We start from the raw sequence: 16151 nt of genomic DNA, 5'->3' as shown, positions 1-16151 counted from the left end.
ACTTCTTCCTTGTTTTCAACTATTTGACAACCTGCCCAGACATCTTAAAATCTCAAATTCCTGAGCCAATTTACTGCTGGAAGTGAGATGTTCAGGCAATATAATCGGGCCCAGTAGCTTTAAATCAGGCTCGAGGACCATTGATTCATTTATTTGGGTTGTTTTTTTTTTTTTCTCTCCGAAATCTGTCTAGCACAGATTAAAAAAGGAATTTAAAGTGACAGTAGTAACGGAGGCTTCAGTCCAAGCACAGTGACACAAGCAGGTGCCTCTGTGTGAAATGACAGCTCAAAACCCACCCTCCCCTCAGTTCACCTTATTGCTGCTCTCCCTTCCCCTCACCCATTGCAAACATCCTTAACAACCAACATCTTTCCTGGACAAGCACCTTGTAAGGTATTAGCAACAGCTTTGAGATACTGTTTTCTCCAAGAAATGTCAGAGCATTGGAACTCGTCAAAGCCTAGAACAGGACTACCCTTTTCTTTTTAAGAACCTTCTCCTCCGAAGGAGAGGATCTGGTTATATTGAACAACAGAAGCTTTTAGCGTTTCCCAAGGGGTTACGTACTGCAGCACCTCCCTCCCCGTACCCAGTCTGTTCTCTCCCCTACCCTTACCTTGGGCAACTCTTTCACTGAGCAATTAGGAACAGACTTAAGTCGCCCAAGGATGCAAGTTCCTTTATTTCCAAAGGAAGGGGCAAATGTCCAATTTCGAAAAGGGAAGAGGATCCAAGTACGGGGATGAAACTGGTAAAAACATCAAGGCTGTTTACTGTTTATGTGGTACCCACCAAAACAGTCATTTTTCTGTTACAACAAACCAGGGTAGGCTTACCCTAACCCTGCCTTAGTGCAGCACCGAGGATCAATGAAGGCCTGTGCGACGCAAAGAACCATGCAAGAATACCGCCGCAAGATCTTAAGTTTTTACTTCACCACCAGTTTTCCACCAAAAAAAAAATAATTAAAAAAACCCAAACCACTTTCACAGCACACTGTGAGAATGTCACATGTAGCAACACTAGATTCTGCTTGATAAAGAGCAGCACCAGAAACAGCAGAGTTAAAAAGAAGGTGATCAGAATTTCTTAATTCCAAACTATCCCACTACATCAGTTCATCTTTAAACGGGTTGTTCTGGAGAGAAACATTGCTAGACTTTTAGAACTTGCTAAAATAAAAAGATTGAGATTAAGAGTAAAAGCATAAGAAAAAGACACATTTGAGTATGCTTCTTGCACTTGTAAGCAAAAAGCTTCATTTAAAAATAACAATGATCAATATTTAGTTTTCATAGTCTATGATTATCTTCGGGATGAGTAAGGAAGTTTGACGCTTTACCCAGAATTTGAGTTTAGAGACAGTAAAGAGAATTTTTTTTTTGCTGGCACCGAGATCTTGGAACCACTTGGATGTTGAGAGTGACACTAACTGAACTGACTCTCTGTTATGCAAAGGGCTTTAGATGCAGCCCTCGGGATTTCCTGGCACCTCACCAAAGAATACCTCCACTGGCTCAATTCAGATCTGTTTCTCATGTGACACCCAACTGCATTTACAGAGATGGAGCCACATTCCAGGTATTCAAATGAAAAGGTCCAGACTTTTGCATATATAAAGACATTGGTTTGTTAAATTAACATTTTCATAGGACTGCAGCACATAGTTTGACTTTTCTTATTGCCCTTGGCGGAGAAGGATGACAGGTTTGGCGACACGGTCTCCGTACACGATTTGTAATCAGCTTTTCAAAGCAGGAACAGGGAACAGAGACTCTCCTAGTGCACTTTCCCACTAAACATTTCAGATGATCTTGATGATTTTTAAAAATTTTTTTTTTTTTAAAACTAAAACATATAAGCTCTGAATCATGCAAAACATGACCACCTCAGCTACGTTAGCCTAACGTAACTGGGCAACTGGTGAGGCTGTCAGGCTATCGGAAGAGGTAGCGACAGGCCATTCTCACAATGCCAGCCTGGTGTGTGGGCTAGGTTAAAAAAACAAACAACAACACTGAGGCATCACCGTAGGCTCGCCGTGTTTTTCATTTTGGTACTCCCAGTCACCCCCTCTCTTGGCATGGGTAGCTGACGTTTACCACTGCACCAACATAGTCAGAAGCAGTACATCTGTGTTTCGTTTCATTAGCAGCCGTACACTCAGTGCTATTCATCACATATAGGTGGGTCTCCATCGCTTGAAAACATGGACAGTTTCTTTCCATGATTCTGCACGTGATCTTCATTCATCTTCTCCAAAGCTTCAATCTAGAGAGCCAAAAATAAATCCATGCTGAAACCATAAACCGACTCCTGCGCCAGACTGTTTCTAAACAGCGTTAAAAGGCAGCTTCAGGGGACTGCTCAGGTACAGCACTGCTGTTTCAACGGTTCAGTCGCACGTATGGGGCAATATGCTCTGGAAGTACAGCTTGAAACATCCGTTCCCAGCAAACCAGCAAAACCAGTAGCACTCCTTTCTGGTTTCACGCTGTGTAACTGACAGGCATGAGTCGCAGGGAGGACTGGATGGCTGCTAAGACTTCAGCTGTATTCCCTAAAGTACGGAAGTGTCCCGTTCTCCACCTCTGAACACCTCTACTACTGTAATTCAGCCAACCCATCAGCAGCAGAGAAATTCCAAGTAATACCAAGATTACAAAAGATCCACTGCAACCGCTTTTAGTGGTGAAAGTTGAAGACAGTTATACTGAAGGGTTTTGTGCAATGAATATAACATGGTACGGCAGCTTATTATCTGCGGATTGGTATGTCTGCGTTACTTCCTCTTGTACTCCAGAGGAGATAATTTTAGTTATTAGCGACTAAAGTCAAAAGTCTGAAGTTTAAGGATGGGCTGCTCAAATTCACCTACATGTAAACAGCAACGTAAGTCTTTCCCATAAAACTTAGAAGCAAAAAAGATGACACGAACCAAGACCCACCCCACACGCCAATGCTCACAACACAGCCAGTGAGGGAATTGGTTTCTGCTTGATTAATTGTGGAGTAGAATTGCCAGGTAGCCCTTACTTCAATTAGTAAATACAGAATGTCTGACAACTTATTTTTATAAATGCCTGGCGTCAGGATGCGCACCTTGAGGAGTTACAGCTAAAATTTGAAAATTAAAAGCCAAAAGAGACCAAAGATTCCTAGTCCATATTTACAGCAGCATGATTTTAGGCTTGCAAATTGAAAATGCTAGCCTAAACTTTGAGTTCAAGTAAGTTAAAATCTAAACCATGAAAAATAAGCACTAGAACAATTGTTATTTTTAACCCAGCTTTCCTTTCTCTTCACAACTTTTAATGTACGTCAAGACAGACAACAAGGCTAGCTTTCAAACTCAAACAGATCACTAACTTTTCCTGCACACCGAAAGAAGCAATTGTCCGCAACATGAAGCCTTTTATCCTTGGGATCAGGAAAGAGGGTGGAGAGGTCTGTCAACTGAGTTCCTGAAAACGTTCGTACTAGGTCGAAATAATCAAGTTTTGAAAAAGAGATGCCGAATGATTGCTGAAGTTATACTCACACACACTAATCATACCAACTAAGGTATGACAAGAGCTGCTCTAGCTGACCACACTACAATGTTAGACACCGAGAAAGCTATACCTCTGCTTGGAAGTCCACTTCATTGTCAGCTGTAATCGTTAAGCCCGAGACAGCATTGAAGAGTTCACGCTCGTTAAGTGCTTCCGCCACACCTCCTTTCTGGAAGAACTAGTCAATATAAACACACACATTAAACACTTTACTACACAAAACTCAACAATCCTTTTCCTTACCCAGTGTCTAGTCAAAATAACATTTTTGCTTTTGTTAAAATAACTGAAAGAAATTTTAAGTTCTAGTGCCACCATTTTATTCTTCCACACTTTTTCCCTTTCAGAGAAGAACATCACAGTAGGAACAATACACAAGAGTCATCTTAGCTATAGGTGGCGGTGATCATCTTTTATGGAGTTGTATTAGTTGATTTTTAGTTAGCTCTGAATTGATTTTATCTTGGAAAACATCCAGCGTAACAGAGGATTGTCAGATGACGGGGTCCTACCTGTGAAACATTCCTACAGTCTCTGAACAAAAACTCAAGTCCATGAGGATGGGTTGGCTCCACAGACTGACTGACATCAATAAGCCAGACCTGTAGTCACAGAGACAGCGATTCAGTTGGCACTAGCGTTTCACATCAGATGAAAGCTTCCCTTCCCACATTAGGGATAAGCTCACCTTCCCATCATGCCAAAGCATGTTGTATTCACTCAGATCTGCATGGACCAGGTTGCATTCCTTATACAACTGTTGCATCATCTACAAGGAACCAAATTAACGAACGAATGAAGCACACTATCCGCCAAGTAACTATCATTTGTGTGACTATAACAAAAAAAAAAAAAAAGCAAGCTTTTCCCCAGTCACCCACCCAATTTACATCATTTTTTCCAACTCTTCAATGAAGTTCCATACAGGAAACCACAGTTTTGGTAAACGGCCAGCAAATGAAGCTTTTATCACTGAGCTTCGCTTTGGCAAGTTAGAAGAATCAGTCTGGTAAGCTCACGTCAGCTCTGCCAGCCAGCCCAAGTGCACGAGACAGATAAACACGTCCTATAAACGTACCTTGTCATTCTCACCCCTGTCACACAGGAAAGAAGCCTCGCAGTTTTAGATACCAAATTCTAACTAGCATGCGTATTCACTTGAAACATGGTTGTGTTGCTCTTGGGGTCTCAAGATTTGAGGCACAAACTGTTCATATTATCAAGCTGCTGGGCGGGTTGGTTGGGGGTTTTTTAACATCTCTAACGTAATAGTGAGTGGACAGTCAGCAGGTACATGTTTGAACCGACTACAGCAGGTAACAGGAAAGTAAACTGTCCACCACGAAATAGTCTAATTCATTCTCTGATTCTAGGTTTGCTCCAAAGCGGGGTGGGGAGGGGGCTATCCACCGGAGAGTGCTTAAACGTGGCAAGTATTCGGTGAGCACAGAAAGACTTCAGAGAACTTTCTAAACCACATACTGCTGCTATAAAAGCAGGACCACTTGCTCACAATTCCTCTGCTGCTAAGGACCTGTTTGTCCTCAAGTTCCAGCACGTTTCCCATTCAGATTAAGATTCAATTTATTTTATTTTGTTTAGTGCATAATTTCTTATTTATTCTAAGTCACACATTAAACAGCAGCAAAATAAGCCTTTGGAATCCACACCTTGAAAGCGATGCAAGCATCCCGAAAAGCAAATAAATGCCCATTTGTCCTTTCAGTTATTCCCCTAAAAGAAAACACAACCCAGAACTGGAGGAGAAATCAGCACTGTCTTACATTCAGAATCTGATAGTAGGCCTTTTTCATGTCTTCACTATTAAGTGTTACATCCTTTAGTTTAGGAGCTGGGACTTGATCCTGGCCAATGAAAGACATAACCAAGACGTGTTTCTTAAGAATAACCACTTGAGGACAAGGAATTCCTGCATGTTGCATTCTGTGGGTCAGAAAATAGATACTGATTAGGAAAAACAAAACAACCTCCCCGCAAACCCTACAGTTCTAGTTCCTGCTTGCTCATTTCCAATCTTGGAGAGCTATGTATGAGAAACTTGATCCAGAGTCAAACAGTGTTCGAAACAGACCAAACCGAAAACTGAATAAATCTATACATTTCACAGTATTTCACACCGGAAAATTCAGATCTTAAGAGTCATAAGCAGGTCTAAAAATGCTCACTGAAAACTAACCCCTTTAACAGCTAGAGCCTGTTAACTTCATGGGCTGGTAAATTCTGCTGCCAAACCACGGAAGATGCTGGCAATTCATTAAACTCGAAGAAACCAGAGACTCATTCAATCTGTGTCAGGTTGTGTATTACTTAGCCTCAAAATCAAGTCTAACTTCTATCCAGCCATAGTGTATCTTCCTTCAACAGAGAATAGGAAACCAACATGCATTTGTCAACCAGTTTGTTTTGGTTTGTTTTGCTTTACCTTGTTAAGTTATGCATTTCTTTCTCAGCCCACATACGAATAATCTTTCGTGGATTCAATTTACTGAAGCGGTCTTTAAATCTGTAGTCATCCTTAATGTATTTGTCACGGTTCTTGAATTCATTAAGAGTAGTTTTAAACACTTTGATGGCACATTCGGGAGGTATAACTTTATCTTCAGCTGCACTTCTCGTGGAAAAAAGTCAAATACATAACAAAGTTAACTATTCACATGCTTACAAGCAAATGCGTGGGTTTGGGTTTTTTATCTTTTTAAATACTGCAAGATATAGCCATTTTTAGTATGAGGGGAACAGATCTGCTTTTCTGTCAAATTTGAAAGTCAATTCAAGTTAAGTTTAGAAGAGTTCAATGATTAAGCTTATATACGAATGTTTGGGTTTTGGCATTTTGATCATACGTTGCTTATCAAATAGGTTCCATCTCCCGATTTGTTCATATTTTACCCAGCTGTCATAGCTAATAACAAGCCCTCTTAAGGGATGTACTTGCTCCAAAGCAAATGAAAAAGCCTCGCATGGGAACAACAATGGTAGCGTCACATCATTTTGTTAAGCACCACAAAGATATTGCCCCCTGAATACTACGAAGCAAAAGAACACTCCTGAACATCATTCAAGCAATTAAAAAACAAAAAAGTGCACGTTCTCTCCCCACCTCCAGGTTAACCTCTCTAAATAATTATCTGTATTTGGGGTTTAATTGGCTCTTCCATAACTCGCTTTAAGCTAGCGCTGTTTCAGCACACTACAACCACCACCAACGTGCTACAGTCCCTCCAGCACGGCAGTCTCTAAAACTGGACTCTTGCACGCCTTGCAAAGTGAACAGCACCCCAAGGCTGTTCTCGAGGCAAGCCGAAAGCAGCCAACAGCACCTCCACTGACCTGCACGGGCGGAGCCGAGAACACAGCCCTCTGCGTGGAGAGGCAGTCTTCAGGCAGCCTAAGATCACCACGACAGCCCTGCAGTGCGGGGCAGGTCAGGGGAAAGAGTTCCCCAACATCTCAAGCCTTCTTTTTTTATTTTTATTTTATTTTTTTTAATATATTTTTCCACAGAAAGCCATAGTGGATTTGTCCCCATTCATTAAGTGGTCTCCAAGGAGGAGGGTGAGGGTTTATTTTACTTTATAGTTGGTACCGTTTAGTTTTCAGATTCAATTACTATCTGCATCTACAGGAATACAAGCTAAGTCTGCGGAATGAAAAGTGCAGATTGTTTAAATATTTTTGTGGTTTCTGCTTTCTAAACCATCTCTGGTACTTAAAGCTACTGTCAGTAACAAACTTACTTTCCTCCATACGCATGAAAAACAACAGATTCTTTTCCTGTGCTGATGCAGCCTGTGATGGTCTCCAGCATCCCAGCATTGACCATCTTGTACAGAAGTAAACGTGTTTTAGGATCCACTGCTTTCTCCTACAGGCAAGAAATGAATACTCAATTAATTAAAATAATTCTTTGCTTTACAGTGAGTTTAGAGCACCTATATACTGCAAGTGTTCAACTAGGTGGGAAGAATAATGTTATCAAGAGCATTCTCTCAATTGATAGGGAAAAACCCCCACCCCAAACCAAACGAACAGATGAAGCCAAGCCAAACTGCTCCAGCACTGCCATCTTAAGATTTAATACTCTCAGGCACCTTATCAGCTGTGTAGCACACACAGTATTTTACCGATTCTGCATAAAGTACAGACTGCGGCTCAAGAGCCCTTTCTACAGTGTTTTCAACAAGTTCTAAAAATCATGAATCAAAATATCCTAAATATTATACTCCTTTTATATCATAACAACCAAATAAAGCAAAACACCCAAATTTTAAGTAGTCCATAGCAGGCATTACCAGAGGTCCTCCTCTAAAGTCACCTATAAAGCATATCAACTGACTTCCCACATGATTAAGTCAGAGCTTACTTGGTCACCTCACCTTCCTGAAACTTGCTATGAAGACAGACATTTGGAGTCCCATGGTTCGACTGCAGAGGATTAGTCCTCTGGATGGTTTCTATAAACAACTTCTAGGCAGTTTATTCATTGTGGCTGATTAACAGACAAGTTTAGAAAGACAAAAAGAGGAAAAAAATGGAAGCTGCTTGCTCTTATTTTGATACGGCTCTCACAGTAACGCAGCTCAGAGACGGCCTTTTTCTAGTAGGAGCTGGCTGATACCATCTCCTTCAGCAACGTTAACATCATATCCCTTAACTTTTTTACTAAAAATGGAATGTTTCAAGGAATTACCAAAAGAGTGTTCAGCTGTTACACAAGATAAGAAGTATATAGACAGACTTTATTAAAAACATACAGCAGTGGAGTGCTCTTTCTTTTCATGGAGCCTCGCACTTCGACGTTCCTCAGAGTACGCGTGTTGCTTTAAGGCATTGAAGACTTGATTTGACAGCTTTAAGTCCATCCCAATTCCATCCCCAACTTGGAATTCAGGTGCAAACTACAAGCAGAAATAACAGAAATTTAAGCATTGTTACTAGCAGACGCCAAAAGTTGGTCCAAACAGAAACTTCTCATTCTGATGTGCAAGAACCTGGGGTAGAGCAGGACCTGTATGAAACCCACTTTGTGCGATGTCACCACTATGTTAGAAAACCTATTGCTCTAAACTCAGAACTCGAAGTTCTGCCCAAATTGATATGAGATTACCTAACATCCTGTAGAAACAGCACTTGCAGCATTTCCTTATTTGCAGAAGTTGCCACAGTTACACTAAGGAAACCAGAAGGTATGTACTATGGACAAGGAGACTGAAAAGCTGCAAGTCAAACAATTGACTGAAAATAGGTTACTTGGCTCATCAGGCAAAATGAATTAAAAAACCCCGAAAAGTCACACGATAGCTACGCTTTTCAAAAACAGCCTCAGTGTTTTATTTGCTTGTGTGACAAACTTGCTGACATTTATTTTTGCTAAAATAGTTCTGTGCAGATGTGTGATTCACAGTCACTATTCTAAAACAAAAACCTGCACAACTCAAACCGTCAATTTGAGTAACTAACCCAAACACTGCGTTGCTTTCACCTGATGAAAAAAACACAACAACAAAACCAGCACCATATCTAGTAGCATAGATGGACAAGCATTAGTTCTTCGGTTGAATCACAGCATTCCAGTTTTACACAGAAAATAAAAGTTTCCCCAAGTTTTCACTTACATTTTCCATGCGAGCAGTGTTCTTTCTTCCACATACCACTTCATCGTGCTTAGTAGTAATGTCTTTTCCTTTCCCTATAAAGCCCTTTCTCGGTGTAGTAGTAGGTTTATCTGCCAGCAGTGAGAAAAATAAATCAAACTTTACATCTAAGTGAACATAACTAATGCTCATAAAGGTTCCGCAATGCCCACAAAAGTAACGTAATTTTATTTATTCAACAGAATAAAATACTTCAATTGTACGATCTTCATGCAGTCTTCTCTTACCCGAAACACGACAGCTTCTTTTTGCTGTGACTTACTCCTGCGTCTTCTCTGGGCTGTCAGGACACCCTTTTGGGGTGTTAGACAGGACTATTCAATACCAGGTGCAGATGCAGATGACAGATACGCACATCCCACACCGCTTTCCACGTACAAGAGTTATTTCGCCAGATTCAGCCACCAAAGCCAATACACTGGCAGGCAGAAGCCTGAAGTTACCCACCCAGCTTCCTGCACATCACCTCCCAACTAGGTGACCTGATTTCACACACAACTGGTATGTCTCCTTGCATTCAAAAAACTTAATTTAACTACGGCATATTCTTAGGTCTATTAACCGAAGCAATTGTACTGTTTAAAACCGCCGCATACCTGCTCTGTAAGGATCATGACGGGTATCCTGCCAATCAACCTCATCCTCCGAGCTGTCACTGTCATAGGGATGCACCTTCCGATAATTTTCAAAGGATATGGAGACTTGAGAAACAAAACACATAAGCATGCCTGTGATTATCAGGGATTTGCTCCTTCCTCACAGCTCTGTCAACTTAAGCAGAATGCCAAGAATATCTCCAAAACAATAATATTTCTTCTGAAAAGGGTACCTTTGCTATCTCCATTGATCTTCTTCTCTTCACGCCGAAGCTGTGCATCATATTCCCTGTCAAATTCCATCTGCAGCATCTGAGCTAGCATTAGGTCACTAGAAGTGTCAATATCTTCTCCTGTAATAAACGGTCCTTCAGCAGCACTATGCAAAATGAAAACAGACATTTAAAAATTAAGCAGTAATCTCAACACAAACGCCGTTTCATACCATTTCATCACTCTGTACAAAAGACTTGAGGCAGAGCTGCGTAGAAACTAATGGATCTCAACTGTCCGTCCCCCGTCTAAACCAACACTAAATATTAAGAGCATGACTTCATTTCTCTTCGCCACTCCTTTACACTGCAAATATTGCTTAAACTTTTACTTGTTTACCACCCTCTAAGAAGCATTAGGCTCTATTTTTCAGATGGCTTCACGAAAGAGAAAGAAGGTACACACGTATAATGTGTGTATACGTACATATGTATTTATATATTTTTATAAATAAAAATTAAAAAAAACCTCAGCAAACTGTGTTGCTTTGCTCTGCTTCGCAGAAAAGACCACAGGCAAAATTTGTACGAGTTTAGAACTAGGAAGCTCTTGGCCTCTGTTTAGAGCTTCCAAGTATCAGGAGGATACAGGTGATACACCTGACAGTTCTCAAAACAACACTGTCAACAAGAGCTAATACTATTAACAACAGTCTTTAAAAGGGAAGAAAAAAAAAACATTTCTGACAACGTTTCTCAAAGCATAGCTTATGGACTGGCTTGAAACACTCAAAACAATCCAGAGAAAATACCAAAAAAGAAGGAAGGGTGACAGAGAAGAGACTCTAAGGAAGTTTTAACTGGGGAAGCCATCTTCACTGAAAAAAACCTGAAGAAGCAGAGTTAGGAGATAACAGGCAGAGCATTTACTATATCACTACACCTGAAGCACGCTAAGAAAACGCACAAGAGAGAGAAGATGGCTTCACAACTGCGCAGATCACTAATCCAGGATTTAAACTTACGCAACCACTTCAGGAAAAGCAGCATTTTCTTCTTCCAGCTGCAGCTCTTTCGCCAGCTGTTCACTCATTACATCAGCAAGGGAACATGATATTGATGTTGTGTTAGGGGCTCCCCACGGACACTGTAAATAAACATTTTATTCAAGTCAGCAAGAAATGCAGTGGCAACACAATAATCAGGATAGTTAGCTATCACTGGCTCTAAAGTAAGCTCATGTAATCTTATAAGAGTTTGTTTTCTACAGATACTTAGGAAAGTATGAGGAACTAAATACAGAAAATACCTCAAGGAGTAGTTTCATAAACTCAATAGTGAGAACTGGGATTGAAAGGATGTTGATGGTCACTCGCTAACAGGTGGAAAAGACAGTCAGTTTGTCAGCATCAGCACCCTCTGAAGACAGGGGCAAAGCCTTCCCAGAAAGTTTGCTTACAAGCGTACACGCAGTCTATGTAAAGCTTCTCTTGGAATAACACAGTATTAATGGCTTATGCACGGCTTCCTCCCCCGCTTCTCGGCGGGCCCCGAAAGGCCAGCCATCGCAGCCAGCCCTTCAAAAACGCAGAAGCACGCACACAACCTTGCTTGGGGAGGCGGGGGCCGGGGAACGATGAATCCAACCAAGTTATGACTCACTGCCGACCGCCTCGATAACCAAACTCACTTAGATCCAGTTCCCTGCTCACCAACAAGAGCTCGGAGAGAAAAAAAACTCATTTATCAGGCCCTGGCAGCATCTCTCCCCACTAAGATAATCGCTCCTAGCAGCGAACCCCGCCATCCCCCGTCCGGGTAGCGGAGCCAAGCGCTCCCTTTGCCAAACAACCGTGACCCTTGTCTCGTTGCCACCAGCGTCCTCTCGGCGGCCCCAGCCCGCCCGGGGGGGAGGCGGGCGGCGGCAGAGCAGCCGCCTACCGGAGCTGCCTGCCCCCCCCCTGCCGTCAGCCAAGGTCGGCCGGAGACGGCGACCGTGCCCCGACGTGCCTTCGCCCCCCTCCGCCCCCGAGCAGCCAGGCCAGCGGTGGCCTCGCCTCTACGGCCGCGGAGGGCCGAGGTGCCGCGGGCGGCCGGGGGGTGCCGGACGCAGCCGCCGCCGTTCAGGGCCCGCCGCGCCCGGGCCGCGCTCACCTTGCTCCGCCAGGCAGGGCCCGGCCCGGCGTCGGGGGCGGCGGCGGCGACTCCTACCGGGTCCATCTGCGCATGCAGCGGCGTCGGCGGGGATTGTGCTGAGGGCAGCGGCGCTCCGAGTGCGAAGCCTTCCGGGTTGCCCCCGGTTCCCTCTTACCGTCACCTGCCGTCAGGCTCCCCATTGGCCGGCGGCTCGGGGCCTCCCCCGCCTTTCCGGTGATGTCAGCGGGGCGGCGGTGGGGTCACCGGCCGAGGCCGGAGCCCCTCGGGAGGTGGAGGGTGGCGCTGGGGGCGGGGGCAGCCGGCCCGCGGGGCGGCCAGGCCGCCGGTGGCTGTGCCGGTCAGCCGGGCAAACGGGGTGACGTTAGAGGTGACGTTTGCTTTCGTCTAAGGAAGTAACCAAGGGAAGGGGGCGGGGGAAACCATAAGCGAAGAAATTGATTGGATGCTGCCCCCATCACTCACTGTACATACAAATGAAACACTTCGTACTGGTGCAAAATTCGGAGCTTCCAAACCCGCTCGCTTTCTAACGCCCCTCGCCGAGGCGGGAGGCCGGGTGGGCTGGGGGAGGATTCCGAGGTGAAAACTCAATAAAACAGGGTGTTACCAAGCAGCCGTTCTTCATTGCAGCGCGGGGCAGCGCTGGGGGTCGTGCCACCACCAGTGCTCAACGGGTTCGCAGAACGCATCAGTTCATACACACAAAAATCACACACATGCACCAGCTTTCCTGCGAAGGGCAGTCTTATGGTGATGAATTCCCGGAATTCATTTACATAGTCCAAGCAGGCGCAGTAGATTTAGGGTTAGGGTCTTCTCACCCTCCGGTGGTCGTTCATAGTCTTCCTCACGCCGTCCGCTGGTTGAACTTCGGGCTGCCTTTGTCCGTATATAGTCATTGAATGAGCTCATCAGTCCTTCGGCCTCGGAATGTTACGAGGGGTCGGTTTAAACTATCTCCTTGGGTGCTTATCTCGGCTGAGTTCATGTTATCAGTGACTTCCACAGCAAGCCTGATGAACTCACTCGAGACGCGATCAAAACTAAACTAAAAAAAGAGGCAAGTAAAGCTTTTATGTATCACAGTGAGGCCTTAGTCAGGGATGTCAGGGTTTAGCTCTTTCAGTACGTGACCCGTTACGTCTCAATTTTGTATGTAATAGCTGCCTGGAGAAGAATTCTGTGGCTGAAATGCCCTGTCCCGGGACAGGGGCAGCTGGGCGGGGGCCTGCTGCTGCAGTACAGCCTGTCCGACGGCTGCTCCAGCAAGAGGGTGCCCAGAGACCTCCCCGGGCCCAGCTCAGCACCAGGCACCGGAGGGGACTGCAGGGGCAGGCTGCTGCCCCGACAGCGCCGCTGCCCAGCCAAGCGGGCTGGCTCCAGGGCAGGGGCCGTACCGCCCCAGCGGCATCCCCGGCCTGCTCGGCGTCGAAAGCCCACGCGGCCAGGGCAGGCCCGGCGAGAGCCACCCCCCGTCGACTCTTAGGCACGCAAGAATCAGTGTTGTCGGCCAAAGTCCATCTAAGTTGTCCCTAACAACCTGCGATGACATGAGACACGGCATCTGTTCCAGGGTTCATCGCTGCAGAAAGTCCCCCAGCAAAGGGCAGGCGGTTTGGCAGAGGGTGGGGACCCAGGCCGTAACGCACGACCTGCAGGCATGACGCAGGCGTGCGCCACGGAGGCATCAGGATGCTCGGTCTGGTGACGCGGTACCTGCCTGGTTCTGATCCTCTCTACCCTGAGCCCTGGCGGGAAGAGATTATTTCTTTCCCCTTGCGGACGCTGTTTGGGGTGTGAAGATTGCTGCCATGCCCCCTTCAGTCTTCTTTGGCTAAATTTTATCAGTTCTATCAATGAGCAGAATGTCAAAGCAATGTCCTGCTGCCTCGAGAAAATCTTTACTCCAGGACAGCTGTACAAGCGCTGATTAAGAAAACTGGGTTTGGTAGGTTTTGATTCAAAAGACATTAACAATGATTTAATATTCCTATGTCTATTTATTCCACTTTTAATTTTCAGAAATAACTCTTCTCTATTAGTCTCTTAGACATTACCTGATTAGGCCTTGATCCCACGACCTCTTATATGAATAGATCAAGCTTTGAACTGAATTATATTAAGAAAAAAGGTTCTGAAAAATGACTTGTAAACAAAATCATTTGCCACACAGTCACATCTCCTAATAAAAATAGTTAAAGTCTAGATAGAGCAGAAACTTCCCTTCATATAACGCAAAATAAAGCTGTATGGCAATTGCTTAATACGTAATTCAAGTTAGTTGTGATAAACAACATTAGCAGAAATCTTTGTCTTCATTCTTAATCCCTTGCTGTAAGTGGCTTCAGAATTCAAACGTGCCTCTGCACTTTGCTGTAGGAAGATACATCATCTTTGCCTGAGTCTCCCTCTTTTAATAAGAAAATGAAACACAAAGAGATATCACCATAATATTTTGCATTAAAATCACACTCCACTAAAATAAAAAGTCAAAAATATTCTTATCACACGCTTACATTAGTCTTTGTAGACACCTGTAAACTTTCCTTATTCTTTTTTAAAGCTTTACAGGCTGAATTTTTGGCACAAGGCAAAATATACCTTTGTTTGCAAAATGCACCTTTGACATGCTTACAGAAACACATGCTCTGTGAAGTGGAAATGCCGTGTCACCTCCCCTGCCGTCCCCGTCGCATCCACTACAGTGGCCTGTCAGTGATCTCTGTAGGCCTGGACGGACCAAACCCTTCACCACCAGAAATCCGGTGTCTGGTTTGGGCCACCTCCTTACTAACCAGATGGGATTGCGCCTGATGGACCAGAATGCTGGAATTTGTCTTGGTGCAGCGGAGACCGTTCAGCTGCCGTGCTCCGCTGGCTTTGCCTTTCGAGGCTGAACGCGGCAGGTTGGACAGGCTCGTTTTATGGGCTGGGTTTGGCCTCTGGTCTACCAGTTAGTGCCCCCTTGCTCCCCAGTTTAGGCCACGCTTAGTTCCCTATGTATGCTGCATTGCTGTGTCCTCTAAACATAGGGTGTACGTGTACAGAGAGAGCCCCGTACTTTGCATTACCTGAGCAAAGTCAAGGTGAGAACTGCAGAGATGGGGCCTTGCTAATGCCAGGTCTGGGAAGAACGAGGCTTACCTAGGCCGTACTAAGAGAACGCCCAGCAACCGTGACGAGGTAGGGCGGATCTTTCACTGCTTCGCTGCCTCCCTGGGATATTGATAGTTTACATGTCACCGATGAATCATAGAATCATCGAATGGTTTGGGTCGGAAGGGACCTTTAAAGGCCATCTCGTCCAACCCCCCGCAGCGAGCAGGGTCACCTTTAGCTGGATCAGGTGGCTCAGAGCCCCGTCCAACCTGACCTGGGATGTTTCCAGGGATGGGGCTTCCACCACCTCTCTGGGCAGCCTGTGTCAGTCCTTCACCAGCCTCAGTGTAAAAAATGTCTTCCTTATAGCTAGTCTAAATCTGCCCTTTTTTACTTTAAAACCGTTACCCCTCGTCCTATCACAAGAAGCCCTGCAAAAGCATTTGCCCCCATCTTTCTTACAGGCCTCAATCAGGTCTCCCCGGAGCCTTCCCTTCTCCAGGCTGAACACCCCCAACTCTCCCAGCCTGTCCTCACAGGGGAGCTGCTCCAGCCCCCCTCAGCATCTCCGTGGCCTCCTCTGGACTCGCTCCAACAGGTCCAGGTCTGCCCCTGTACCGAGGACCCCGGAGCTGGCCGCAGCGCTGCAGGCGGGGCCTCACCAGAGCAGGGGGCAGAACCACCTCCCTCGCCCCTCTGGCCCCGCTGCCGGTGGCACCGCCCCGGGTGCGGCTGCCCCGCCGGGCTGCGAGCGCCCGCTGCCGGCTCACGCCGCGCTCCCCGGCCGCTCCCGGCCAGGCGGCACCGACGGCCCTTTCAGGAGGCGGCGCCCGGCGGCGGGAACCCGGTGCCCAT

At 45.4% G+C, this 16151-nt stretch overlaps 1 protein-coding gene across 4 annotated transcripts; it reads right to left on the bottom strand.

The window, feature by feature from the left end:
- Window positions 1-916: 916 nt before the first annotated feature.
- Window positions 917-12260, bottom strand: RIOK3 (RIO kinase 3). Of its 4 annotated transcripts, XM_086472570.1 has the most exons (14): window positions 12195-12260; window positions 11066-11187; window positions 10062-10207; window positions 9829-9933; window positions 9194-9303; window positions 8333-8476; window positions 7316-7443; window positions 7026-7034; window positions 6001-6189; window positions 5342-5501; window positions 4246-4326; window positions 4070-4159; window positions 3628-3735; window positions 917-2274 (listed from the first exon to the last, which is right to left on the bottom strand). In XM_086472570.1, exons 1-14 carry the CDS (start codon window positions 12258-12260, stop codon window positions 2173-2175), a joined length of 1560 nt encoding a protein of 519 aa, XP_086328696.1. In that variant the 3' UTR covers window positions 917-2172. The 4 variants fall into 4 exon arrangements, with proteins under 4 accessions (XP_086328696.1, XP_086328694.1, XP_086328693.1 ...); XM_086472568.1 differs by lacking the exon at window positions 7026-7034; XM_086472567.1 differs by lacking the exon at window positions 7026-7034 and having other exon boundaries at window positions 6001-6186.
- Between the last annotated feature and the right edge of the window lie 3891 nt (window positions 12261-16151).

This window comes from Leptosomus discolor, chromosome 13, assembly GCF_034619465.1.
Source record: "Leptosomus discolor isolate bLepDis1 chromosome 13, bLepDis1.hap2, whole genome shotgun sequence".
Lineage (NCBI taxonomy): Eukaryota > Metazoa > Chordata > Aves > Leptosomiformes > Leptosomidae > Leptosomus > Leptosomus discolor.
The sequence above is the reverse complement of the archived record's forward strand: the minus strand, read 5'-3'. Positions and strand labels throughout refer to the sequence as shown.